This window comes from Nerophis ophidion, linkage group LG12 (assembly GCF_033978795.1).
Source record: "Nerophis ophidion isolate RoL-2023_Sa linkage group LG12, RoL_Noph_v1.0, whole genome shotgun sequence".
NCBI classification, from domain to species: domain Eukaryota; kingdom Metazoa; phylum Chordata; class Actinopteri; order Syngnathiformes; family Syngnathidae; genus Nerophis; species Nerophis ophidion.
In genome coordinates this window covers 26,306,776-26,334,660 of record NC_084622.1, presented here as the reverse complement: position 1 = coordinate 26,334,660, position 27,885 = coordinate 26,306,776, and the positions used below count along the sequence as shown (strand labels likewise).

Genomic DNA, 27,885 nt, shown 5'->3' with positions numbered 1-27,885 from the left:
GAAGCGGAACTACGTAGGCAAAAACTAATTGCTGTGATTGGCTGACACTGGCGCATTTTGAATACGTCCTTTAGTTTGAACGCAGGCGAGGGAGGAGTGAAAATCGTTAAAACAGAACGTACGAGCCAAAATGAACAGGCAAGCGTAAGTAAAATAATAATGACTCAGTTGACTCAATGAACGTATTATCTCCGATAAAAGTAATGTTGCTAACTGGCGTGTTCGAATATCAAAAAGGGTGGAGGTTGGCCACTTTTGTTAACACTGTTAGCTGTGGGCCTAACTCGCCTCTGGCTTTGTTTTTCCCCATATTCGCCTGTCATTTCAAACACTGACTAATTTCAGGAAAGGCAGAAGACCGCATCGACCACCTTACAAAAAAACGTCTAGCAAGGAAAAAGACCCGGTCGGGGTAAGTGTTATGTAAATAGTATGTATTTGATAGACGAGATCCGCTGTGCTTAGGCAGCCATGTTTATTTCCCCTCAGGTTTACTGCCGTGTGCGACCTCTCGGGACAGAAAATGAGGAATGTTGCATTGAGGTGATCAGCAGCACCACCATTCAACTGCATGCACCTGAAGGCTTTAAAACAAACCGCAACGGCGAGTACAAAGAGGTGAGTGAAGGCAGTCGAGAGTAACCTATGCTGATTTAACTCTGAAGATAAATCCATAAATCATCTATTTCAGGCAATGGCATAAAAAGTACAAAGTACACAACACATAATATAATTGAATATAATGTAAAAGATAATGTATAGTATGTAAGCATCATGATCCAGTTTTGCCTGAAAAGGGAGTGTGAAGAAGATAATTTATTTTAATCCCACCCCCAGCTCTACATTCAGTGATTAATACATTGAGTTTTACTGTTACTTTGTTTAAGGATTATGGTAGGTAGGTAGGTCTTCATTGTAATTGCACAAGTACAACAAAACTTCGTTTTCAGTACAAACTTGTTCAAAATTAGACAAACAAACAGTGTACAGGGTTACAGAAGAGGAACGCTGATGGGTCGCCACAAGGCGCCCTGTTAAAGATAGGAATAAGTTAAATGCTGGGGAAGGATGAGCAAAAAAATACAATCTAGACTGGGCTCATAAGGGGCCCCAGTCTGGAGTGGGGAAAAAACCCCATAACAAAGCACATATACTGTACATATTACAACATTTCGAGACGAGCAACAGAGGGTAGGGAGTGGGGGCCACGGTGGCTGGCTGCAGCCCTTCAGGCACTGCCCATCCGTCCATCACCCCTAAGGGATTCGTGTCAAGGGCGATGGATGTGTGTGTGTGTGTGCCTGTTGCCTGTCTCTGTTCCGCGGACTTGGTGTCGTGCAGTCCCTAGTCAGTCCAAAGTCAACAACAACAGGTGTGTGTCCATGAGGGACAAGAAGGGAGGTTGTTGTGTCTTCGCTTCAGTGCCCTTCGGGAGAGTCTCGAAGCCAGGGAAACAATCCAAGTTAGAATGTTTTATATGCGAGTGAAAATAATATTTGCTTTTCACTATAAATCACCGGTGACTGGTCCTCAAAATTGGCCCTGCGATGAGGTAGCGACATGTCCAGGGTGTATACGCCTTCCGCCCGATTGTAGCTGAGATAGGCACCAGCGCCCCCCGCTACCCCAAAGGGAATAAGCGGCAGAAAATGGATGGATGGTCCTCAAAATCCTGCAGGGCAGAAAATCCGATGTTATCTAAATCACAAGAGTGTCCACAGTTCTTCCCGCATCCTCCAATCATTTGTGGCAGCTTTAGGGTACTTTGAACAAACCAAAGCAACGCTTACTCAAATCAGCAGGTGTCCTGATGTCATAATTCTGAATATGTGGAATATCTTCACGTCCTCGACTGATTGGGTCGCCAGGCACGCAGCACTCCTTCTTCTCCCAAGAGTCCGTCGTGTGTCCAGCAACAACCGCTCCGTCACGACAAGCAGGCTCCCCCAAACCCAAGATCTTGTCAATTTCGTTGCAGCCAGTTAAATAGTTCCAATGTTTAGATTTGGAGAGCAGTGCAACAAGAAAGTTAAGACAAGACATAGAAGCAAGCAGGAGAGATAAGGGAGAGGAAAGGGGAGCGTCGACCCTCGATGAGTGCCAATGACAAAGATTATAATACAAATGTTGTATCATGGTGGCATTAGATAGATAGATAGTACTTTATTTATTCCGTCAAATAAAGTACGGGTAACAATAATAATTACACCTTAACAATAATTTGTATCAACAATGTAGGAAGAATGAACATACCAACAATGGTAATTGACAAAATAGCATTAATGGTGAAGAAACATTGTGCACGTTAACACTTTGTGACAGAGTACAACAGCAAGTCAATTTAAAGGCCTACTGAAATGAGATTTTCATATTTAAACGGGGATAGCAGGTCCATTCTCCTTGTCATACTTGATCATTTTGCGATATTGCCATATTTTTGCTGAAATGATTTAGTAGAGAACATCGACGATAAAGTTCGCAACTTTGGGTCGCTAATAAAAAAGCCTTACCTGTACTGGAAGTAGCAGAAAATGTGCGCGTGACGTCACGGGTTGTGGAGCTCCTCACATCCTCACATTGTTTACAATCATAGCCACCAGCAGCAAGAGCGATTCGGACCGGGAAAGCGACGATTTCCCCATTAATTTGAGCGAGGATGAAAGATTCGTGGATGAGGATAGTGAGAGTGAAGGACTTGAAGAAGAAAAAGGCGAGGGCAGTGGGAGTGATTCTGATGTTATTACACACATTTATTAGGATAATTCTGGAAAAATCCCATATCTGCTTATTGTGTTACTAGTGTTTTAGTGAGATTATATGGTACCTGAAAGTCGGAGGGGTGTGGTGACCGCCAGTGTCTCCGGTCGGAGGAGGTAAGAGCAGACTTATTACCACAATTTTCTCACCGAAACCTGCCGGTTGACATGTGGTAGAGAACTATGTTCGCTTGACCGCTCTGTTCCATAGTAAAGCTTCACCTTCGGGAATGTAAACAAGGAAACACCGGTTGTGTTTGTGTTGCTAAAGGCAGCTGCAATACACCACTTCCCACCTACATCTTTCTTCTTTGACTTCTCCATTATTAATTGAACAAATTGCAAAAGATTCAGCAACACAGATGTCCAGAATACTGTGTAATTATGCGATTAAAGCAGACTACTTATAGCTTGGATCGGGCTGGAAAAAAATGTCCGCTACAATCCGAGACGTCACGCGCACGCGTCATCATTCGCGTCATACCAACGTTTTCAACAGGATACTCCGCGCAAAATTTAAAATTGCAATTTTGTAAACTAAGAAGGCCGTATTGGCAAGTGTTGCAATGTTAAGATTTCATCATTGATATATATACTATCAGACTGCGTGGTCGGTAGTAGTGGGTTTTAGTAGGCCTTTAAAGACCTTCATCTCTATATTTGAACCAGACCCGATGTTTGTATAACAGTTTAAATCAATTAATGGTTTGGCATTGCTTGTGTTATAAGTCTAGTTTGTTCGATAGTTGTACTCCGCATACAGACACACACAAAAGTTTGAGTGATTTGAGCTCTCGGCAAGGAGAAATATCCAAAGCCTTTCATGTTATAAAAAAAACCTGGTAGATTAAGCGCTAATCATTTCTTAAATGCTTTATACAAGATTGATGTATTATATTTAACAAGATCATCAAATTTGAGCAACTTTGATTGCATAAACAGATTAAGAGTATTTTCTAAAAAAACAAAAACAAAACAATGTTGTAAATGATCCGCACTGCTCTTTTCTGTAATATGATCAGATGATTAATTGTAATATGTAAGGCAGGGGTGCTCAATACGTCGATCTCGATCTACCAGTCGATCTCAAAGGTAGTATTGGTACATCGCATTACATTTAAAAAAATTGACGCGTTTCATAAAAAAAAATTGATGCCAGCCTATCATCCATCCCGTCTTTTGATTGATAAAAAGGGCAGCCAGTCACGCATTACATAAAAAAAAATTGAAGCGTTTCATAAAAAAAATTGACGCTAGCCTATCATCCATCCCGTCTTTTGATTGATAAACAGGGCAGCCTATCAGATGACCTCTGCGTTTTTCTGACACTTAGGTCACTGGGCATGCGCAAACAACGGCGCTCAGTGCAGCAAAACAAACAAGCTTTTTAGCGAGTTACCGCCAATTTTCAGCCCTCAGTTTTTCCTCTTAAACCTAAGAAAGGGTATAAAAATTAATGTGGGAGCTGGACCAAGTAAGAAGACAAAAACTTATCACTTTCATAGGGAATGGGAGGAGGACTTTTTTTTTTCCATAATGACATTTTCTAAGTGCGTTTGCCTCATCTGCCTGTCTACCAAAGAAGGGAAATGTGGAGCGGCATTTTCGGACTATTCATGGAAAATACGAAATAGACTTCCCGCTGAAAAGCGAGCTGAGAAAGAGAAAAGTGAAGGAACTGAAATCCCAGTTGTCCGGACAGCAGTCATTTTTCACACAACAAACGTCAAAAGCGAAAGCCGCCACCGGAGCATCGTTCCGGGTGAGTAACATCATCGTTAATAACAAGAAGTCCTTCCAAGACGGAGAGATGGTAACGGAGGCATTCGATGAAGCAGCTGACTCATTGTTCCGAGACTTTAAAAATAAGGCAGAAATATTATCTCCGATCAAAGTTCTCCAGCTGTCAAGAAGTACAGTTACACGTCGCTGTGAAGCCATGGCTGAGGATTTTACCCAGCAACTTTGGAAGGACATCGGAGATTGCGAGTGTTTCTCACTGCAGTTGGACGAATCTACGGACGTGAGTGACACAGACCAGATTTGCATTTTCATTCGTATGGTGTTTAGTGATATCACTACAAAAGAAGAGCTATTAACAGTACAGCCCATAAAAGAACAGACGCGAGGAGAGGACATACTGTATTTCAGTCGTTTAAAAACTTTAGGGAGAAAACTCGGCTCCTAGTGTACAAACTGATTTCTATCACCACGGATGGAGCTCCCGCAATGGTTGGCCGCTTGAATGGATTTATTGCCAAGTGCAGGCAGGACGATGATTTCCCGGACTTCCTAAATTACCATTGCATAATCCACCAACTAGCGTTATGTCCTAAAATGCTCAACTTGGAGGAGATGATGGATGTTTTAACGAAGATCGCCTGTTCTATTCGCGCCAGATCTCTTCAAAGACGGTTATTCTGTGCACATCTGGAGAAGGCTGACTGCGACCACTCTGAGTTGTTGCTGCACACTGACATGAGATGGCTTAGTCGAGGGAAATTCCTGCAAAGATTTCGAGAGCCCTGTCCAGAGATTAAGGAGTTTTTCCGTGTAGCTGGACATGCAGAATACACGCAACTAAATGACGGTCAGTGGCTGTTAGACTTGGCATTTTTAACCGATCTGACCAACATGTTGAATAAGCTTAATCTAGAGCTGCAAGGAAATTACGCAAGTGGCGTCATACGCTCTCGCCGAGAGCTAACGTTAGCATGGCTAACGTTAGCTGAGGCAGGTGGAGTTGCTTTTAGCTGCGTGCATTACATTACTGGCGTTTCTCACTCCTCGTTTCCTTCTCACGGGGACGAAAAACAAGCCCGCCTTCTTACATACGTCACATACTCTCGCTCGTGTAGCGTCATACGCTCTCGCCGATCAGAGAGGTAGCAGCATGGCTAACCGTAGCTGAGGCAGGTTGAGCGAAGCGGAGCTTGTGACATTACAAGAGACAGAAGGTGCGAAACTGATCACAAATGCAGGATGAACAATAAATGCCCAAAATAAAGAGCAGGGGGTCCATCATCTGGCGGTGGTTTGGCTTCAAGTGGGAAGATATTCAGCAGACAACAGAAATATGCAAAGTATGCAGCAGAAGTGTTACTACAAAAAGGTAGCAGCACTACTAATTTGTTCTTTCATTTAAAAAGTCACCCGCGAGAGAATGAAGAGTTTTTAATAAATACACTTTTGGTCAATGGACTTAGTTGTGATTTCCCTCTCTGCATGAAAGTTTAAAATGAGCATATATTAATGCAGTATGAAGAAGAATGCTTTAATGTATACACATAGAATCATCATACTGCTGTGATTATATGCATCAAGTGTTCATTCAAGGCCAAAGCAAAATATCGTAATATATGTCGTATATCTCAATATGGCATAAAAATATGGCGATATTAATAAAATCACCCAACCCTAACCACCTGCCACCTACTGATATGGGAGAGTATTACACGGTTAATTTAGACAACACCGACACTCAACAACACATGTTTTTTTTTTTTTATTGATTGATACGTTTATAAGTAGATTGCACAGTTCAGTACATATTCCGTACAATTGACCATTGAATGGTAACACCCGAATAAGTTTTTCAACTTGTTTAAGTCGGGGTCCACGTTAATCAATTCATGGTAATCGTCATTTGCAGTCTACAATTACTGGGTTGCAAAAAACATGTTTTACCCCAAATAGGTGAAATTAGATCATCTCCCACGGTACACCAGACTGCATCTCACGGCACAGTGGTTCAAAAACACTGGTATAGAGTACAAAGTGCATTTTCATTAAGGTATAGTTTTGCTTTGTTTATAATTGAGAGGCTTTTGAGATTTTTGTTTTAATGTGTCTGACTTGTTTCCATGATAGTTTCATTATGGAGCGAGAAGAAAACGTATTCATTCGTTAATTTCCACTCATTGTTAAATAAACTGCACACCTCAAAGTAGGAGTAATCAAACAGGTGAGTTGGTTTTGAAACGTATACCATAAAATTGTTCAATCTTTTTCGTCTAACAGACACAGTACTCTTTCAAGAAAGTATTTGGAGTATTAGTATCTCAACCAGAGCTGTTTGAGAGTGTTGCCAGACCTCTGGTTGATGACCTCATCCATGGAAAAAACGGTAAGAACATGGTTAATCTTCAGATACTTAATATGCTTTGCTTGTGGTGATTTAATCCAATGTTGTTTGATTGTTGTTTCTTCTTAATGCAGGTCTACTCTTTACGTATGGAGTAACAGGAAGTGGGAAGACATTCACCATGACGGGCTCACCTGGCATGGGTGGACTTCTGCCTCGCTGCCTTGACATGATCTTCAACAGCATTGGGCCCTACCAGGCCAAGAGATATGTAAGGAATGCACATAGATTTTAGATATGAACTTAAAGGTGTTTTAAGACAAGGTCACTCATATGACCATGAATTATAAACTGTGAAGGGTTTATTTTTGCATTTTGTCGTGTGTTTTAACAGTTTTTATTGTTCATGGGCAATTGTAGTAGTTATTTTAAAGGCCCTTCTAGGGACCAGCGTTGCAAATGACCCCAGATTTCAACTGGATGCGGAACGACACTGGCGTCCGCAGTCTAACAATCCCCACCGCTGTTCCCTTGTTGCTCCTTGCCGCAAAAAGGAGGAGAATGTTACGAGATCTCTCAAATCTGCGCATAATCATATGACAAGGGTAGTTGCAATAAAGCGAACCCAAAACAGTTAATTCTGTGGCACACAGACGCACCATTCCCTTTGTGTCAGCTTATATTTGACACAGGCCCCTATATTCCATTTGGCTACCCGGGATATGCCTGTATATGATTTGTCAATTTTGGACCTCATGTCAGCTTGTCCTCATCCATTTGTGTCAAAGGGGTGACATTACATCTGGAAACCATTTGAAAAGTTGACTTCAAGTCCATTAGGACGTTTAAAAGTGTAAAATAGGATCCGCCTTGAAAAACGGATTAATTTATTTTGTAACTAAACTGTATAAATTATTTTTGTGTTTGTGCATGACTTCCTGTCCAACACAATTTTAGCTAAATGTATTAATTCCTTACTACAAACAGTTAATATAGAAGCTCTGCATATATTTAATGCTGGAATGCAGAACTTCGTCGCCATGTCAAGTCTGTGGCGTTCCGCAGGCAGTGGATTTGGACATGTTGACTTGAATAAATTTCAGTGGAAATCTGAGGTTAGCCATTGCTACAAGTGCGGTAAAATATCACGTCTCATGTACAGTATATACCTGGCCCTGTTAAATACACATAATTAAAAAAAAAATCCAATATTAAAAAACGTTTTCTTTGACTCAATGATGATAAATGTCAATTTGAATTCTTAGGTTTTCAAGACCGATGATAAAAATGGCATAGAGGTACAGAATGAAGTCGATGCCCTGCTGGAGCGCCAACGGAGGGAAAATGTTTGCATTCCAAAAACAGCCTCATCCAGGTACATGAAAATGCTGTCCATTTATAGAAAACCAGTTTTTCCCTTTTCAGTGATATTAGGCGGGGAAACACCCTCCCCCACAAGTTCCAGTTAATTAAATGTTCTATAGAGTGCCAGATCACAACAGATGGAATGCAATCAATATATGCAGCATACCTTTCTTGTAGAATATTTTAACACATTGATTATTATAAGTTTTTTATTTTGTGGACTAATAGAGACTACCGACACTGCGAACATGTTTGTATTTATATATCGGTTGTCAGCCCAAGCTACACAGACTAACGTGTGATCTGAGGAGCGGTAACAGTGATGCATGTGTGCATATTTTTGCCCCTATACCTCTAAAGGAAACACTGGAACCCAGCTTCTATGTAAATTTTGTTTATTGATATGGAATTTGCTACCGTAACTTTAGACAGAAGCTTGATCCTGAAATGGCTGATATGATTACGTCGGAGGAGGCCTGTAGAGCTGAGGGGTTGGACGAGGACAGCAGCTACAGTATCTTTGTGTCCTACATTGAAATCTACAACAACTACATCTATGATCTTCTCGAGGAAAATCAAGAGGATGCAATCAGGCCAAAGTGAGTACACACATAAAACATAGAATTGTAGATTTAAAATTCTGTCAACATGTTCAGATATTTACTGTTGAACTACATTTTCAGAGTAGCTAGAAATCAAATTATTCTATTTTCTTCTTACTAGGTGGAATGGTGGTGGTACACCTGTGCGCCAGAATACTGAGTTCATGTACGTGACCAGTGAACCTCATATGTATTATCCAATTGTTATGAAAGCATCAATATGCTTTTAGTATTAAAAAGGTAGTTTGCAGCAGGTTTCAAATTTAAACTACAGTAATGTAAATCAAAAAACATAAGAACACTACTAGTGGCTGGGATGTGTTACCAATAGTGGTTTAAGAGAATAGATGTCACAATTAAAAGTAAAAAATTACTGGGAAATATTACATTTGCGTTTATGGCTGTCAATCACAGCTATTTTGCATAGACGTGCGTGGCCATCGCACGAGCCTCTTCTCAGTAGAGATTTTGGAACTAAAAGATTTCAAAATGATTGTTAATATTGCAATATCGGTGTTAAACTGGTGAGTGAGATCATACGCTTTTCCAAACACTGCTTCGCTGCAAACTTCACCTTTTTTAAGTTTCCCATTTAGAATCAGGATCCCTGTTGCACTTGCGTGTGCCGAATGTGCTTTTTGTATACTTTGCCATAGCTGGAAACCTAAATCTAATATTGTGGTAGTTAGGCCTGGGCAGTGTTTTTTTTTTTTTTTTTTCACCAAAAAAATGTAAACAAACGTTTTCTTACTTCGTAAAAAAACAATTAACTACAAATGACAGATACTTTTAAAACATGTTTTGTTTTTATTTTATCAAAAACTAATACTGTTGTTTGAAAGGAGACAAAGAATGCCACCATTTACACGGATAGATGGCGTGAACATACACTGCATTTACTCTTGGCAAAACTTATTTTTTATGAAGTTGTTCTTTTTAGAACAAATATAATCTGCCCTTTTTATACTCTAATTGACACAAAACTAAATTAAGAGCTTGCACTTGGAGGCAAAATCTTTGTCTTGAATAAAATACTTCCGTAAACAAAACTGTAACATTGCACTTTACATGAAAATAAATAGACTGCAGTATTGAGATTAATAAAGTGCAAACTTAAATCTGATGTTTTGATTTAAATACCTACGTAAACAAAAATTTAGTATTGCAGAATGTATGCAAATAAATTACCAACTCTAACATTGAGAGGGCTCAATAATTTTAGTAAGTGGATACACACAGGCCTTTTCACTGTTTGGGCACCACATCTTTAGAGCAACACTTTAGTTCTCATTCTCAGTTGTGCTCCTTTCCTATCATACATGGTACCTTAAGTAAACGATTTTGCCGCAGGAAGCTGCTTTTTAAGCAGTAATTTTTTTATTTGTGGTTGCGGTTGTGTTCGTCTTCTCGTTTTCTTTACGTTCGTTTTCCTACTGTCTTTTTTAAAATAAACAATGCAGTCATTTGTTCGATGCCTGTTGTCACAAATCCAAACCAATGACGACACTTTTCCTCTCTCTCGTTTGCGTTAGCAGTAGCAATTTTGTTGCTGTGTTTGTGAATCTCCACCAAGTAAATGACAGGTAAGGTGAACGCTACAGAAGCTCCTAGGGGCAAAAAGTAAGCAGGAGCAAGAAAAGAAAAACATAATTTTCTTAGTTTTTAAAACGTCTGCAACAAAAAAACTCAAATTTGTTGATACAATTGATTTATCACCCAGGTCTAGTGCTAGTACAACATATGAAACAGGTGTCATGATGCAGTGTCGTTGTACACAAGTGCAAACCTCAGCTTCAGTCATAAACACACCCCTGATGGTGTGCAAACTGGTGTACTCTAGTTCCAAAATGTTCATGTGTGTACGCAGTCTGCAAGAATTGGCAATACATTCTATAACATGTGATCCATACGTCTTCAGTGATGGCAGAGTTATTGACGTTGTCTCCCTGTTGCTGTTGCTGCTGCTGCTTTTGCTCGTCGTTGCACTGCATTGTATTGGCAAAACTAAAATACTTGGTCTGGCTTAACCTTTTCTTTAGAAGGACTTTGATGTATTTACAAGCTAAAACTTGTTTTTGCTCTTAATGCAGGCCACCTCAGTCTAGACTTCTCAGAGAGGATCAGAACCACAACATGTACGTTGCTGGTTGCATGGAGGTTGAAGTCAAGTCTGCTGAGGAGGCTTTTCAGGTGTTTTGGCGAGGTGAGTTGTGGAAATATAATTACAAAGGCATTTTGTGCTGATGATCTTAGATTGGACTGACTTGGTGTTGTTGGCTTTTGGGTGGACTCTGACCGGGAATTTACTTCACTTAATCCTCTTACTGAACAGACCATGAAATAGTTTATCATACACTTTGAGGAAGACCTCTCTGTTAATACAGAGTATGTGGATTGATGTCATTCCAGGACAGAAGAAGAGAAAGGTGGCCAATACACGACTAAATCGAGAATCCAGTCGCTCCCACAGCGTGTTCATTATCAAACTGGCCCAGGCCCCTCTAGATGCGGATGGTGACACCATCTTACAGGTAAACTGAAACTAAAGCAACATTTATGGGACTGGTTTAAGAACAGTTTGGATTTGTATTCCTTTATTTGCCCTTCCAACTTATTTGAATGAGAAGAACCAGATGGCTGTCAGTCAGCTGTGTCTGGTAGACCTGGCAGGAAGTGAGAGAACAGGCAGGACAGGGGCGGAGGGCACTCGTATTCGTGAAGCAGGTAATGTGGTGTTAAGAGGGAGCATTATTTTGACATGAATTTATGTGGCAGTTAATTGTGTGTTCCCTTGCAGGAAACATCAATCAGTCTCTGCTGAATCTGCGGACGTGTATAGAGATCCTACGAGAGAACCAGATGTGTGGCACAAACCGGGTTAGTGCTGCGCTGCACATCACTTATCACTTTAGTCCACATTGCAACTGTTTGATATTTTTCTTCTAGATGGTTCCCTACAGAGACTCCAAAATCACACATCTTTTCAAAAACTACTTTGACGGAGAAGGAAAAGTCAAAATGATTGTCTGCGTCAACCCAAAAGCGGATGACTACGAAGAAACTTTGGTGAGCTCAGTCTGCATGTTTAATTTTCTGCTATCATTAAAATAGGTCTTACAGCTTGAGTAACAAATCATTTTCTGTCACCGTCCAGCTGGTGATGCGCTTCGCAGAGATGACCCAGGAAGTGGAAGTAGCTCGACCAGTGGACAGACCCATCTGTGGGTTCACGCCAGGCCGCCGCCATAGAAACGTGGCCTTCAAAGATGAGCTGTCTCGCAAGTTGGAGGAGCGTGGTGGTCCAATATACAGAGGTAGCTTTGTGTAAATATGTAACATACACAGCCTTAATCAAAGTGTACTGTGGTCCTAGCATTACATGCATACTGTAGATATAAACTATACACACTAATCAGCACATTGTAGCCATTTGTTCCAATCAGGCATTTGTGCTGCCAATTCTGATCATTCATGAGTGAGATTGGCCTATCCAAGTCACATGTATTAACTGCACATTTTCCATTACCAATCACTGAACCCTTTGTTGCCCTCTAAATCCTACTGTATCCAGGGAATTAGTCTACGAGTTTGTAACATTGAAAGAAAAACGATTATGAAAAAATTAAAATATACATCTACCATAAAAACTCTAGTATACCATATACTGATAGCAGCCTTGGTATCGACACCAAAACTGTAGGGATTGATCCGCCATCCTCTTACATGTCGCGTACTAACTGTGGCGATGCTGACACACCAAAAGTTTTTATATTATCCTTTCTCTCTAAAGTATTATTAATTATTATTATTGTTTAGTCTCGTCCTAATACAGTATTTGACAATGATACCAAGAAATGCAGTTCATTTTTCTGTTGTAGAAATTATTTTTAACATGGGGGAGCAGGTCCTCGCTGTTTGGAGACACATAATTCTGCTATCTTGTCACCTTGGGGATTAAAAATAATTACCATATTAGCCTGAGGGGATTAGCTTTTGTGATTGCTCTTGCTTTGTTTTCCTCATCTTTGCCTACCAGCAATGATGTTGATTTTAAACACTAAATTCAGGAAATGCAGAATACCTACCTCACTGACCCCCTTACAAAAAAAACTTCTAGCAATGACGACTACATCTTTACTCAAGAAAATCGGTTAATAAATTGGCATATCTCCTCATTTCATACTTTTAAACATTTTTATTTATAGTTTGTAATAAGTCTTAGAGGTTCTACAATGGTGTATGAAAGACAATTATGTCCGAGACAACCATGTGTTGGCCAGTATCGAGACTTGAAGCTGCTAAAAGCACTTGTAAACTTACAAGAGCTTTTAGTCAACCCCACTAAAAACATGCGATTATGTTTGTCAGTAGTTTTAATGCTAATGAGCGATTTCCCCTGCCTTTCTCCAAAAAAGTTGAAGATTTCACAAAGTGATGTTGTTCACTTTATCCACTTTTTAAATATACTATGTAACTGTCACTGCATTTCCAACATGATAGATAACGGTTACGTGGGCACTTTGGAACATGCTGCAACTCTGCAAGCACTATATACTAGGGGAGTCAAAAAATCGAGTTTCGAATTAATATAATTTCTTTTTGTATAGATTCTTAATCGGATAATAAAAAAAAAATTGTATTTTTTTTTTAATCTGTCCTGTCCAGCCACTCAGGCAAGTATAATTGTTAATCTAGATGCCCATGTCTGCTGTACAGATTTACTTTAGAAAAGAGGTGTTGGATATGTCTCGTTACCTTATTTGTATTTGACTTTATTAAATGTTTGGCTTGAATTTTGTTGAACTAAACAAGTTTTCTTTTAAGTATTATGTCTATTTTATGGAAGAATGTATTTAACAATATAAAAAAGTATAGATTTTGAATCAAGAATCGATTTCATTATCTAATCGTTAACCGTAAGAATCGAGACAAATTGAGTCGTGTTGTGTCCAAAGATTCACATCCCTACTATATACCACCACCCACTATGTAAGCCATGCTCCACAGTACCTTACAAGCTCATTAGTTATGTTTGCAATATGGCAAAGTTAGTTACTAGTTAACTATTATTGAATGCATTTTTTTTTTATTATGTGACAGCAGCGTGACTGCAAATTGTTGGCCGCATCTCTGTGAGTACTTGTGTGTGTGTGTGTGCACACGCTACCAGCGTCTACGTTTGTACGATACAGCCATGACTGACAGCCATAAACACCACCAGCCATCTTAATAGGGCCAAACAACAATTTTTATTCAATTGCGGTCGTGTCTACATGAACACTTGGAGTTTCATTTTTATTCAATTGCGGTCGTGTCCACACGAACACTTGGAGTTTCAAAAACTCACATACGGGGCTAAAACAATCTCCATCCACACGGGTGTGGTTTCAAAACTGTCTCGGTCTACAAACACACATATACCGTATTTTTCGGAGGTATATATATACACCTGCCGAAAATGCATAATAAAGAAGGAAAAAAACATATATAAGTCGCATTTTTTGGGGGAAATTTATTTGATAAAACCCAACACCAGTAATAGACATTCAAAGGGAATTTAAAATAAATAAAGAATAGTGAAAAACAGGCTGAATAAGTGTACGTTATATGACGCATAAATAACCAACTGAGAAGGTGCCTGGTATGTTAATGTAACATATTGTGCTAAGTCATTCAAATAACTATAACATATAGTACATGCTATACATTTACCAAACAATCTGTCACTCCTAATTGCTAAATCCGATGAAATGTTATACGTCTAGTCTCTTACAAGAATGAGCTAAATAATATTATTTGATATTTAACGGTAATGTGTTAATAATTTCACACATAAGTTGCACCCCCGGCCAAACTATGAAAAAAAACTGCGACTTATAGTCCAAAAAATACGGTACTCCTGCTGTCAAGCACGTTATGTCCAATAAAAAGCATGAAAAAAGCAGCAACAGTTGACTTGGTGGCATTACACTTCTGTTAAAATGTTTAGTTTGATATGAAAGACATACAATGCCTGCACGTACACAGAGCCCTGGGAACATTATAAATCTCTTTGTGTTTAAAGCACACATATGTGCCTGTGCTGCTTAAACCCACCAACACAATAGATTATAACATGCTGATATAATACATGTGAAGTGTACACAATTTGTAAAATCGCCACAAACTTTAAGCAGCCAAGGGAATTTTTAAATGTGTAAGTGCCTAAAGCACACAGACTTTTGTGTGCCGCTGCAAACGTCCTGTGGAAATATTTATTATAAATATTTAGTTATAGTAATATATTACATGTGCAATGCAGTGTATATTGTCTTTTAACATCAGTTCACACTAACAAGGAGGACGCTACATCATGTTGTTTTTAGCACCCAAATCAATTTACCGTATTTTTCGGATAATAAGTCGCAGTTTTTTCATAGTTTGGCCGGGGTTGAAACTTATACTCTAGAGCAGGGGTGCCCACACTTTTTCTGCAGGCAAGCTACTTTTCAATTGACCAAGTCGAGGGGATATACCTCATTCATATATATCATCTATATGTTTTTATTTATGAAACATGCGTTTTTGTTAACATATTAAATGTTTTTAATGATAATGCAATAATGTTTAACACAGAGTCTTTTATTTCATGAAGACAAGAATATAAGTTGGAGTATTTCGTGATTCGGCTGACTTGCATTGATTGGAATCCGACAGAAGTGCGGATAACGTCGGCAATTTCAAATGGAGGAGAACAAAAGTCCTCCTTTCTGTCCAATACCATATAAAAGTGGTTGGTTTTTGGCATCTTATTTGTCCAGCTTCCATACTCGTTTTTATACACTTTACAAGAAATCCATTAGCTCCGTAGCTTGCTAGCTTGTGCACGCCAGCTTTTTGAGACTCTTATTTTGTTAGCGCAGGCAAGAGGAAGCAGCGCTTTTATTGTGAAGATAGGAACTGAGCAGTCGGTCTTTAGAGTTTTGACAGCAGGTACGGCACGAATGTGTTGAAATAAAAAGGTTTTCTCGTCTCTCTGTCTATCACTTTTTCTTAATAATGAGCTCGCAGCAGCCAGTGTCATCTCAAAAGACCCTCAGGTGTCGTGAATGTCAATCAAGTGACAAAAGTGACGTCTTGGTGAAGATTGATGATCGCTAATTTTTAGGTCTTTTTTTTTTAATGCCTGGCTGGCGATCGACTAACACATCCTCCGTGATTGACCGGTAGCTCGCGATCAACGTAATGGGCACCCCTGCTCTAGAGTGACTTACATGTGACATTGTTAACACCATGCATCCATCCATCCATTTTCTACCGCTTATTCCCTTTGGGGTGGTGGAGGGCGCTGGTGCCTATGTCAGCTATAATCGGGCGGAAGGCGGGTACACCCTGGACAAGTCGCCACCTCATTGCAGGGCCATTATTAACACATTCCTGTAAAATATCAAATAGTATTACAACTTTTCTGGATGTCTTTGGATGGATCGACAAAGCATGGGCTTCAGTGACAACCGAAACCATAATGTCCGGATTCAGAAAGGTTGGAATAATTGGAACTGCAACTGACGATGACTCTGACGTAAGCGACTTACCGATAGAAGACGAAGTGGCGCATTGTCTACCTTTGGAGTTGTTTAGAAGCGAAACCGAGGAAGAACATTTAATCGGATTTAGCGATTAGGTGTGACAAATCGATTGTTGGGTAAACGTATAGCATGTTCTATATGTTATAGTTATTTGAATGGTTCTTACCATAATATGTTACGTTAACATACCAGGCATGTTCTCAGTTCGTTATTTATGCTTCATATAACGTACACTTATTCAGCCTGTTGGACATTATTTATCTATTTTAAATTGCCTTTTTAAATGTCTATTCTTGGTGTTTTATCAAATACATTTCCCCAAAAAATGCGACTTATACTCTAGTGTGACTTATATGTTTTTTCCCTTCTTTATTATGCATTTTCGGCCGGAGCGACTTCTACTCCGGAGCAACTTATAAGCCGAAAAATACGGTACACAAATGGAAATCACTTCATGATCTGTCATTGAATAAGGATTAATGAGCTAATGTTGCATCTTTCTTATGACATAAAGCAAAAAGTCTTACTCGTCAAAGTTGTTCCATCAGGTGGAGGTTCGACAGCAATCATGTCCAAAATAGCGGACTGAAAATAGCATGTTTACATTTAAACATACAGTACATTATGTTATAGTGTGTTCAAAGCCAAGAAAACAGGATATGACACCACACAAATGTGACGGTATCAGAGGAATACAATTCTCCGTTTGTACCGTGTTTTCAAACTGTACACTTTGGCCAACATTTGCACAAGTCTGTGTGTTTAAGGACAAGAGTATGCGTTTGCGTGTGGACAAGAGGCCTAAACACAGAGATAGGTATGCATTTATAAAATATCCGTGTTCGAGCAGACATGACCTTAACTTCTAGCCATTGGAAATATAGACGTTGTTTAATCTGTTTTTCTAAACCAGTCATGGTAACATATGCTAGCAGGTTGTCATTTTCTTAGATGTTCTTTTTGATCAGAGTTCCAATTTTGAGCCAGTGATTTACAGCACTTATAAGAAGTGGAAAAGTTGGACACAAAAGCTAAGAACGCTAGTATGGCAATCTGAGCTACAATGCTAACATTAAACTCACATTCTAACCGCAACATAATGGTAGGGTGTTGTATTGATTTAAGAGTAAAAAAATGATAAGCTGTACACCTCCCAAGTCTTAAGTTGACTGTCAGTTTTTTTAGAACTCCTGGCTGTATTTTAAGAAGTGTAGTGTGTCTGTTTATTTTTATTTTTTTTCACAAAGCTGTTTTCACTGAAGTAATGTGTGGACAAAGGAGGGCTCATTTAGCTAAGTGTGGTAAAAATGATCTTAGTCCAATTTACATCTGTAATGATGTGCATTTTACCAATGCACATTCTGTGCACATTATGGCACATCAGAATGTGCCAGTGAGGTAATATTTGTGTCACAAAATACAAAAAGTGTAATTTATATCGTGTTTTTCCCCACAGATGTACCTGTTGTATTAAGCCCAGCGATACACAGCTTGCCTCCAATCCCGTCTTCCGAGGTTACAGATGCCCACGATGATGTCACCCTGCCCAGGCTGATTGAAGTTCTACAGAACAGAGCCAGGATTAGACAGATCATATTAGAGGACTACAACAGAGCAGGTGCCTTTTAAAGTTTGAGCTAACCCCCTCTTTCTGGTAATCTGGTACTGTTTTGACGTCTTTTATTGTTTTCTTCTAGCCAACATGATCAAGTCTAGGTTCCATGAGCTTGACAGCAATGCTAATTCCAAAGAGAGTTACATTCATGAACAGAACAGCAAGCTCTTGGAGAAAGATAACATTATCCAAAACAACAAGGCAGAGCTTGAGCGACTGGAGAAAAAAACAAGGATGCTTGAACACAAGGTGTGTTCATGTCCAAAACCCTCCTGAGTTTGTGGCTTTGATTGTGACCAAGGTTCCCTCTAAGGTGCGCGCCTGCACAATAGGGCACTGCTTATGCGTCTTCTGCGCACCGCAAATTTATGCCATGCAAAAAAGACAATAAATAAAATAAACGCATAACTATTTGTTCTGTAAAAGATAATACAATGTCAACACTGTTCAATTATTGTAACGTCTGTCAAGACCCTTTAAAGACACATGTTCCATTGATCACTTTATTGGGCGAAACTGTTAATATTCGAGCGTAACTACATCCAAAAAAATATCTAAAGACTTTTATTTAGAAAAACTAGTCGTTTTCTACAGTACAAACTAAGCCATAACCAACTCTTTGTCATCTGTCATATAAACAGCAGGCACTCCGCTCTCTCTCAGCTGCACCAACACACATACTCATGGCACCTACCCACTGATGCGTTTAAGGCCACACAAAAAGTCGGACAACTCCAACACCACACAAAGTGTAAATGCCAGGTCGTTACCATATGACTCCTCAATCAGATGTGTGCTTATTCTACTGTCATTTATTAAGAATGTTAATTTATTGATATTAATCATGAAATGTTGTTAAATTACATAAATGCTAATAAAAATATATATTTTACAGACAGAAAGTTTCAGGAATGTACACTTTATCCCAGGCTTACATCTCATTGTGCAACATGAAAATGTTTTAAGGGGAACAAAATGTGATCCTGAAAGGAATACAAATTATTTCAAGAAGTAGGACCCCATCCGGGCATAAAATACTGGTACATAGCTCACGAAAAACTTTTTTTTTTCCCTTTATTTTAATTGTAAGTGGGCTAAATTCCTTATATTAAAAATAGTCTCATAAAAATTACTGCTCTTATTTGTTTATTAAATGAAATAAACATTTACCCTACTTGGGACAGGTGCGATGCTAGTATGGCCACGGTGTGCACATCTGATGCTGCTAACATGTGCTCCACTGAGTACTCAGGGAGTTTTTGCACTTGAAAAATTAGAGGGTACATTGACTGTGACGTGTCTCTGATTATCCCTCACTGTTCCATCCTAGATTGACATCCTTCAGAAAACGACAAAGATCTATGAGGACGACAAACGTTGCCTACAGCACGAGCTGGAAACGAGAGAGCAAAGGTTGCAGAGAGAGCTGTCTGAGAAGAGACGCATGGAGGAGCGCATGCAGGGGGCCGTCACAGACACACAGTACAAGTGGGAAAAAAAATGTGTGCGTATGTCTCCTTCAAATAATAATTAGGATAGGTGAGTCCTTCAATTTGGTAAATGATGTGGAACATCCCCCTCGCTTTGCAGGAGCGACGTGTGAATGCAGTACAGCAGCAGTTGCAGAACAAACTATGGGTGAAGGACGAGCAGCTGAAGCAGGTTATAGCCATCGTGACCGAAAACAACAAACCAGGCCGCCCTGAGCCTCCACCCCGTCAGACGCAACCTCAGAGGCCTTCCAGAGAGGAGCGCCTTCCCATCCCTGCAAAGAGATCCGCCTCACCCTCTGCTGTTCCGGTATGCTATGATGTGATTACTTTTATATTCAACACTGTTAGTTGGCATAAATGACATATCCTCTCCTTAGAATGCAGATACGGTATCTATGTTTGGATTAGTCCAACCATGGCCAGCAACACGTAAAGGTTAAGCAAATATCAATATGTGAAAAGCACTAGGAAAGTGCAGACCTCCGCCAAATGCCAAGTCCTGAATTCAGATGGTGATCCGAATCAGCTCCAAAATTTAAAGGCCTACTGAAATGAGATCTTCTTATTCAAACAGGGATAGCAGGTCCATTCTATGTGTCATACTTGATCATTTCGCGATATTGCCATATTTTTGCTGAAAGGATTTAGTAGAGAACATCCACAATAAAGTTGGCAACTGGAGAAAAGCCGTGCCTCAACCGGAAGTCGCAGACGATGACGTCGCAAGTGTGGGGGCTCCTCCAATATTCACATTGTTTTTAATGGGAGCCTCCAACAAAAAGTGCTATTCGGACCGAGAAAACGACAATATCCCCATTAATTTGAGCAAGGATGAAAGATTCGTGTTTGAGGATATTGATAGCGACGGACTAAAAAAAAAAATAAAAAAATAAAAACGCGATTGCATTGGGACGGATTCCGATGTTTTTAGACACATTTAGTAGGATAATTCTGGGAAATCCCTTATCTTTCTATTGTGTTGCTAGTGTTTTAGTGAGTTAAATAGTACCTGATTGTCGGAGGTGTACGTCCACGGGTGTCTTGACGCGCAGTGTCTCAGGGGAGTCGACGGCAGCTATGGACGGGGCAAGCTCAGCTTTTCTCCGGTGAGAAGCGACTTTTCAACCACAATTTTCTCACCGAAACCTGCTGGTTGACATTCCGTCGTGTTTCATGCTCGCTTGACCACACTCTGATCCATAGTAAATTTTCACCTCCAGGAATTTTAAACAAAGAATCACCGTGTGTTTGTGTGGTTTAAGGGTAAAGCTTCCCAACTCCATCTTGCTACCTTGACTTCTCCAATATTAATTGAACAACTTGCAAAAGATTCAGCAACACAGTTCTCCAAAATACTGTGTAATTATGCAGTTAAAGCAGACGACTTTTAACTGTGTGTGTGCGCGTAGCGCTCATACTTCCTAAAAACCTGTGACGTCTTGCGTACATGTCATTATTACATGACGTTTTCAAGACGAAACTCCCGGGAAATTTAAAATTGCAATTCAGTAAACTAAAAAGGCCGTATTAGCATGTGTTGCAATGTTAACATTTCATCATTGATATATAAACTATCAGACTGCGTGGTGGGTAGTAGTGGGTTTCAGTAGGCATTTAAAGACTTGTTCTTTATCCCATTTCGGACACTTCCTGGAAGAAAATTGGCCTGTAACCCTTCCGCCCGATTGTAGCTGAGATAGGCGCCAGCGCCCCCCGCGACCCCAAAAGGGAATAAGCGGTAGAAAATGGATGGATGGATGGAACTATTCGAGCTATTGATAGTGCAATGAAAGAAACCAGGTGAACATTGTTGTCTGTCGTATACGTAAGGCAGGCTTGGCCAAAATACGGCCCGCGGGCCACATGCGGCCCATTGAGATTTTCAATTCGGACCGCCGGCCATTCTACATAATTTTTTTAGACCTTTATCATCAAAACTGTAGCCGCCATTATGACATGCAGTGCTATTTTTAAATGACTAAGTCTTGAACTATAGAAAGTATTTCAATGGTTGAAATCTGCCCTTTTGAGTGTTAAACAAGTTATTACAGTAATCTACGTCACAACTGCTCATTCGAGGAACAAAGCAGTGTGGGCGGGGTTTGTTTTCAGAGCAGCCAGCCCGAAACGCATGTGTCAGGAACGGATGCGAAAGCAAATTTTTACAACAAATGTGTGCATAAGAATGATAATATATCATATTGTAGGTGTTTATTACCCGATGCATTGATATTTTGCTGGTAGTTACATTTTTGTTGTGTTTTGCTTGTTTGTAAAAGATGTCTTACGAGAAGCTGGTCTGAGAAGTAAGAGGAGTGACGTTCATATGTTGTTAATATTCAGTGTTTTATTCTTCATAGTAAATATTGTAAATCCCATTTCAATGTACATTTTGGGTGTCCCATTCAGTAAAAAACTTTAAAATTCCATTCCGTTTTTTTAAAGTGGTGTTTCATAACTTTTTAGAATTCTTTCAGACATTGTTTTTTTATTTTTAATTAATGTTCCTAAAAAAAATGCAGATTTTTAAAGCTAAATGTGTATTTACCATTCATACACACATACACATTGGCCCCCAAAACACACTTTTTCTCTCAATGTGGCCCCCTGAGTCAAACTATTTGCCCATCTCTGACGTAAGGTAACATAGTAAAAATAATCTGAATCAGGCCCAAAATCAGTTCCCTAAAAATCGCATGAAAAAGTGCACATAATTCTTTGATTTATTTTGTTAACTAATTGACTTACAGAGAGACAATGGAACAACAAGGGTTACATAGTTTCCTGCTGGAGGTAATGACACTAGGGCAACTGCACTTTTTTGAATATTGCCTATCATTATTAAGGTCAAGGCGACAGATGCATTTTTTTTTTAATACTTTCTTACTCGTAAATAAAATTCACATTACAACAGAACCAGTGGGAGATCCTCTATTCCGCCCATAAAACCCAATGAAAAAACATACAAAAAGGGCCAACAATACACCATTCACATTTCGTGACTTGAATATTAACCAAGTATTAGTGATATTGTTATTATAAGCGCTAATGCACATAAACTATTTATAGTGGTGCTGTGATCAATGGCATGTCTGCCTGTTTACATCGAGTGGGAAGCTGCTTCCTTTACTCGTGAATGTTTATTGTATATTATTAATCATGCCTCCCACCTTTTATAGTAGAAAGACAAGGTTTTTATCCGACATATCCAGGGTGTACCCTGCCTTACGCCCGCGAGCACTTTTTTCATCTAAAAACGGGAATATAACAAGATGCTATCAGAGGGCATCCTAATAACTGCAGACATCGCACAGTAAGTCAGTGAGCAGAAATCAGAGATGCAGTGGGGAAAAAAGTGAATGTTGAGATGTTTTTTAAATTAATTTGCTGCGTATGGTTAAAATTATCAAAATACGTAAATATTATTATTAATGTGCCCACTACATTACATATAAACTTACAGCATATATATAAAACCATAACAGAAGTGTTTGGATGTTTTTAAGTGATTTTATAGGCAGAATCGAGCAGCTCCCATATGACTCCCATTGTAAGATGACTTTTGATCGCATTTATTTAATATTTAGAATGCAAAACAGGAAATCATATGCGTTCTCTTCTTATATAAGGATTGTGAATCATAACCAAAATTCCAAAAAATGTGCGGTTCCTTTTTTAATGTGGTTACTGCACCAAACTCTTCTGAAAAAAACAGTCTTATTAGCTGTGAAACTCAAAAGACCACTGTCATTCTCCAACAACTACTTTGTGCGCAACAAATAACTTAATGATTAAAAATGGCCATAAATGCCTGGTTTTGCATTTGGGGCATAAATAAAACCAGGATTAGAATAATCTGCTTTAAATTAATCCAGTTGCTTTCTGACATGTCCCTTTATTTCACATAAACTCCAAACCCCGTTTCCATATGAGTTGGGAAATTGTGTTAGATGTAAATATAAACTGAATACAATGATTTTCAAATCCTTTTCAACTAATATTCAATTGAATGCACTACAAAGACAAGATATTTGATGTTCAAACTCATAAACTTTATTTTTTTTGCAAATAATAATTAACTTAGAATTTCATGGCTTTAACATGTGTCAAAGTAGTTGGGAAAGGGCATGTTCACCACTGTGTTACATCACCTTTTCTTTTAACAACACTCAATAAACGTTTGGGAACTGAGGAAACTAATCGTTGAAGCTTTGAAAGTGGAATTCTTTCTCATTTTTGTTTTATCCAGAGCTTCAGTCGTTCAACAGTCCGGGGTCTCCGCTGTCGTATTTTACGTTTCATAATGCGCCACACATTTTTGATGGGAGACATGTCTGGACTGCAGGCAGGCCAGGAAAGTACCCGCACACTTTTTTTTACGAAGCCACGCTCTTGTAACATTTGTCTTGCTGAAATAGCAGGGGCGTCCATTATAACGTTGCTTGGATGACAACATATGTTGCTCTAAAACCTGTATGGACCTTTCAGCATTAATGGGGCCTTCACAGATGTGTACGTTACCCATGCCTTGGGCACTAATACACCCCCATACCATTACAGATGCTGGCTTTTGAACTTTGCGCCTATAACACGCCGAATGGTTATTTTCTTCTTTGTTCTAGAGGACACCACGTCTTCTGTTTCCAAATATAATTTGAAATGTGGACTCGTCAGACCACAGAACACATTTCCACTTTGCATCTGTCCATCTTAGGTGAGCTCAGGCCCAACCAAGCCGACGGCGTTTCAGTTAATTGTTGATACATGGGTTTGGCTTTGCATAGTAGAGTTTTAACTTGCACTTACAGATGTAGCGACCAACTGTAGTTACTTACAGTAGTTTTATGAAGTGTTCCTGAGCCCATGTGATGATGTCCTTTACACACTGATGTCGGTTGTTGATGCAGTACCGCCTGAGGGATCAAAAGTCTGTAATATCATCGCTTACTTGCAGTGATTTCTCCAGATTCTCTGAACTTTTTGATTATTTTACGGACGGTAGCTGGTAAAACCCCTAAATTCCTTGCAATAGCTTGTTGAGAAATGTTGTTCTAAAACTGTTCAACAATTTGCTTACAAAGTGGTGATCCTCGCCCCACCCATCCTTGTTTGTGAATTACTTAGCATTTCATGGAAGCTGCTTTTATACCCAATCATGCCACCCACCTGTTCCCAATTATCCTGCACACCAATTATCCTGTCACGTGTTGCTGGCATCAAATTCTAAAGTTAATGATTATTTGCAAAAAAAAAAATGTTCATCCGTTTGAACATTAAATATGTTGTCTTTGTAGCATATTCAACTGAATATGGGTTGAAAATTATTTGCAAATCATTGTATTCCATTTATATTTACATCTAACACAATTTCCCAACTCATATGTAAACGGGGTTTGTAGTTTTAGACCTTCGAGTCTTAGACTAAGGTAATAAACTAAAATCAAGTTTTGGGAGCTAAATCAGACCAATGGCCAACATTAATACAGGCTTTGGCAGCAGCCATGTTTTAGAAGTATGTTTTCGAAACATCCCTGATTTCATGCAGCATGCAGTATCTCTCATGTCCTCCTTTTCTGTAATCTAACTAGACGTCAACACCGGTTCGTCCCCTGCACCGGCGTTCCCGCTCAGCTGGCGGTGAGAAGTGGGTGGACCACAAGCCCTCCTCCAGCCTGGACTTGGGAACGGTGCTGCAACCCGTAATACATAACGCCATCCAAGTGTCAGCCCCCAATGAGAAAGTGCTGTCCAAGTGTGATCGCTACGTGTTAACGCACCAGGAGATCGCCTCCGACGGAGAGATACAGACCAAACTTGTTAAGGTAAGACCGCTCATATGGAATATGTCCTTCCATGAGTGTTGTGTGGGTTGACCGCAATATGTTTGTGTATGTTTAGGGTGACGTGTTGAAGACAAGAGGAGGAGGACAATCTGTCCAATTCACTGACATTGAGATACTTAAACAGCAGCTCACCACAGTTCCAGGGTAGGGACCAACTCTTTGTCAATTCCAAAACTACTGAAGGTGTTCTGAGGGTTTTAACAATATGTCACTTTTAAAACTCCTAAGCCGCAAGAGGAGGTCTTCAGAAGGCACGAGCGGAGACAATCAAAATGGCGCTGTGACTGACGTGGAGACAAGGGTATGAAAATGACCACAATCAGATTAATACTAAATACAGGTTGACACCAATTTAGTCGTATTTCTAACTAGGACTGGGCAATAATATGATCGTAACAATGATTGTGATTAATTTCAGTTTGATCACATTGATCAGCTGTTAGCATATTTACCTTGATCAAACATGGCGGAAATGTCTGTTACAAGATACTGTAGTAGTACTTTTTCTTATTACTTGTAATAAATGGACATTTCGTATGTAAACTATATTGTCCAATACAGTCTATGATCTTTCAACGAATGCTTAGCATGCTAGCCCAATCAATGCTAACAAGGGGAATATATGCCCATTGCCCTGTCAGTTGGATGACACATCAACATACAGGCTAACGTATATTTTTGACAAATAAAACCTATGTGGATATGGGTAATGTCAATGCCTATTTCCTTCTCAATATGCTGACACGCTGAGGAAATGTGTTCCAACATTAGCACGGCTAACTGCGGTTTCTGGTACTGTATGTGCATCAGGCACAATACAGTGGGGCAAAAAAGTATTTAGTCAGTCACTGATTGTGCAAGTTCTCCCACTTAAAATGATGACGGAGGTCTGTAATTTTCATCATAGGAACACTTCAACTGTGAGAGACAGAATGTAAAAAGAAAATCCATGATTTTACATTGTAGGAATTTTAAAGAATTTATTTGTAAATTATGGTGGAAAATAAGTATTTGGTCAACCATTCAATGCTCTCACTAATGGAAGGAGGTTTTGGCTCAAAATCTCACGATACATGGCCCCATTCATTCTTTCCTTACACGGATCAATCGCCCTGTCCCCTTAGCAGAAAAACAGCCCCAAAGCATGATGTTTCCACCCCCATGCTTCATAGTAGGTATGGTGTTCTTGGGATGCAACTCAGTATTCTTCTTCCTCCAAACACAATGAGTTGAGTTTATACCAAAATGGATACATGGATGATACAGCAGAGGATTGGGAGAATGTCATGTGGTCAGATGAAACCAAAATAAACTCAACTCGTCGTGTTTGGAGGAAGAAGAATACTGAGTTGCATCCCAAGAACACCAAACCTACTGTGAAGCATGGGGGTGGAAACATCATGCTTTGGGGCTGATTTTCTGCTAAGGGGACAGGACGATTGATCAGTGTTAAGGAAAGAATGAATGGGGCCATGTATCGTGAGATTTTGAGCCAATTAAAACTTTGTTGCCATGGACATGCATCTGATTTAAAGTTAAAGTACCAATGATTCTCACACACACACTAGGTGTGTCGAAATTATTCTCTGCATTTGACCATCACCCTTGATCACCTCCCTGGGAGGAGAGGGGAGCAGTGGGCAGCGCCCTGGAATCATTTCTGGTGATTTAACCCCCAATTCCATCCCTTGATGCTGAGTGCCAAGCAAGGAGGTAATGAGTCCCATTTTTATAGTCTTTGGTATGACTCGGCAGGGGTTTGAACTCACAACCTACCGATCTCAGATTGGACACTCTAGCCACTAGGCCTTTTACTAGTAGCATTTAAGTTACAAACTCTGTTTGAGCTCAGCTGAGGGAGTACGTTTATAGTTAAAAAGCCAAATGTTTTGCAGATAATTACAACCCTGCCATAACTCATTTAAAATAAAGCATAAATTGACTGTTGGGTCTCAAAGTGTTTTTTCTCTGCAGTGCTCTGTGGCTATGGAGATGAGGGCCGGTGCCAACTTGGGACCTAGCTTGGGACATCATTGCATCACCAAGTAAGCTACTGTGTTTTGTTTTTTAATACACATCTGCAAGACTAACATTAATTATTTCATTTTTATTATGTTTTCAGACGCAGAAAACCCTGAACACAATGGGCACTCCCACAAATGATCACTCTTCTCTTTTCTGATATATCTGCAAATCCTCTTCACATGACTGTTGTGCAATAGTCCAAACTTTTTTTTATTATCTTGCTACAATATTTAAACATTGTTGTTGCTTTTATATATGCAAATGTGTACACACTTCTCACGCCAAAGCTGTTCATGAAAATATTTAATGTGGTGTTTAAGATATCTGGGTCAGTACAGTATTTGTGTAATTTAGATGTAAACATGCTATTCGTGTGTATTGTTCTGCAATATAGTGTACCACATATGTACTGTATTTTTTATTTTTATATTGCTGAAGTAGTTCGATAAAAAAAACTATTTACACAGCCACTGATTAATCAAACACTCCAGTTGTCACCAATTGTGTACTTGGGAATAAAATTCCTTGAACGCA

General features: G+C 39.5%; 1 protein-coding gene and 1 non-coding gene across 3 annotated transcripts; both read left to right on the top strand.

Moving 5' to 3' along the window:
• The first annotated feature begins 18 nt into the window (after positions 1-18).
• Positions 19-27,885, top strand: kif23 (kinesin family member 23). Of its 2 annotated transcripts, XM_061917157.1 has the most exons (23): positions 19-144; positions 346-412; positions 490-618; positions 6,777-6,882; positions 6,975-7,111; positions 8,106-8,215; positions 8,634-8,804; positions 8,929-8,973; positions 10,898-11,010; positions 11,217-11,338; positions 11,435-11,531; positions 11,605-11,684; positions 11,754-11,873; positions 11,962-12,121; positions 17,832-17,993; positions 18,073-18,239; positions 19,321-19,494; positions 19,581-19,790; positions 25,072-25,305; positions 25,382-25,470; positions 25,555-25,627; positions 27,301-27,371; positions 27,449-27,885. In XM_061917157.1, exons 1-23 carry the CDS (start codon positions 131-133, stop codon positions 27,462-27,464), a joined length of 2,667 nt encoding a protein of 888 aa, XP_061773141.1. In that variant the 5' UTR covers positions 19-130; the 3' UTR covers positions 27,465-27,885. The 2 variants fall into 2 exon arrangements, with proteins under 2 accessions (XP_061773141.1, XP_061773142.1); XM_061917158.1 differs by lacking the exon at positions 8,929-8,973.
• LOC133563920 (Z30 small nucleolar RNA) lies at positions 11,043-11,139 on the top strand. Its single transcript, XR_009809192.1, has one exon. It is a non-coding gene; the product is annotated as a Z30 small nucleolar RNA (small nucleolar RNA).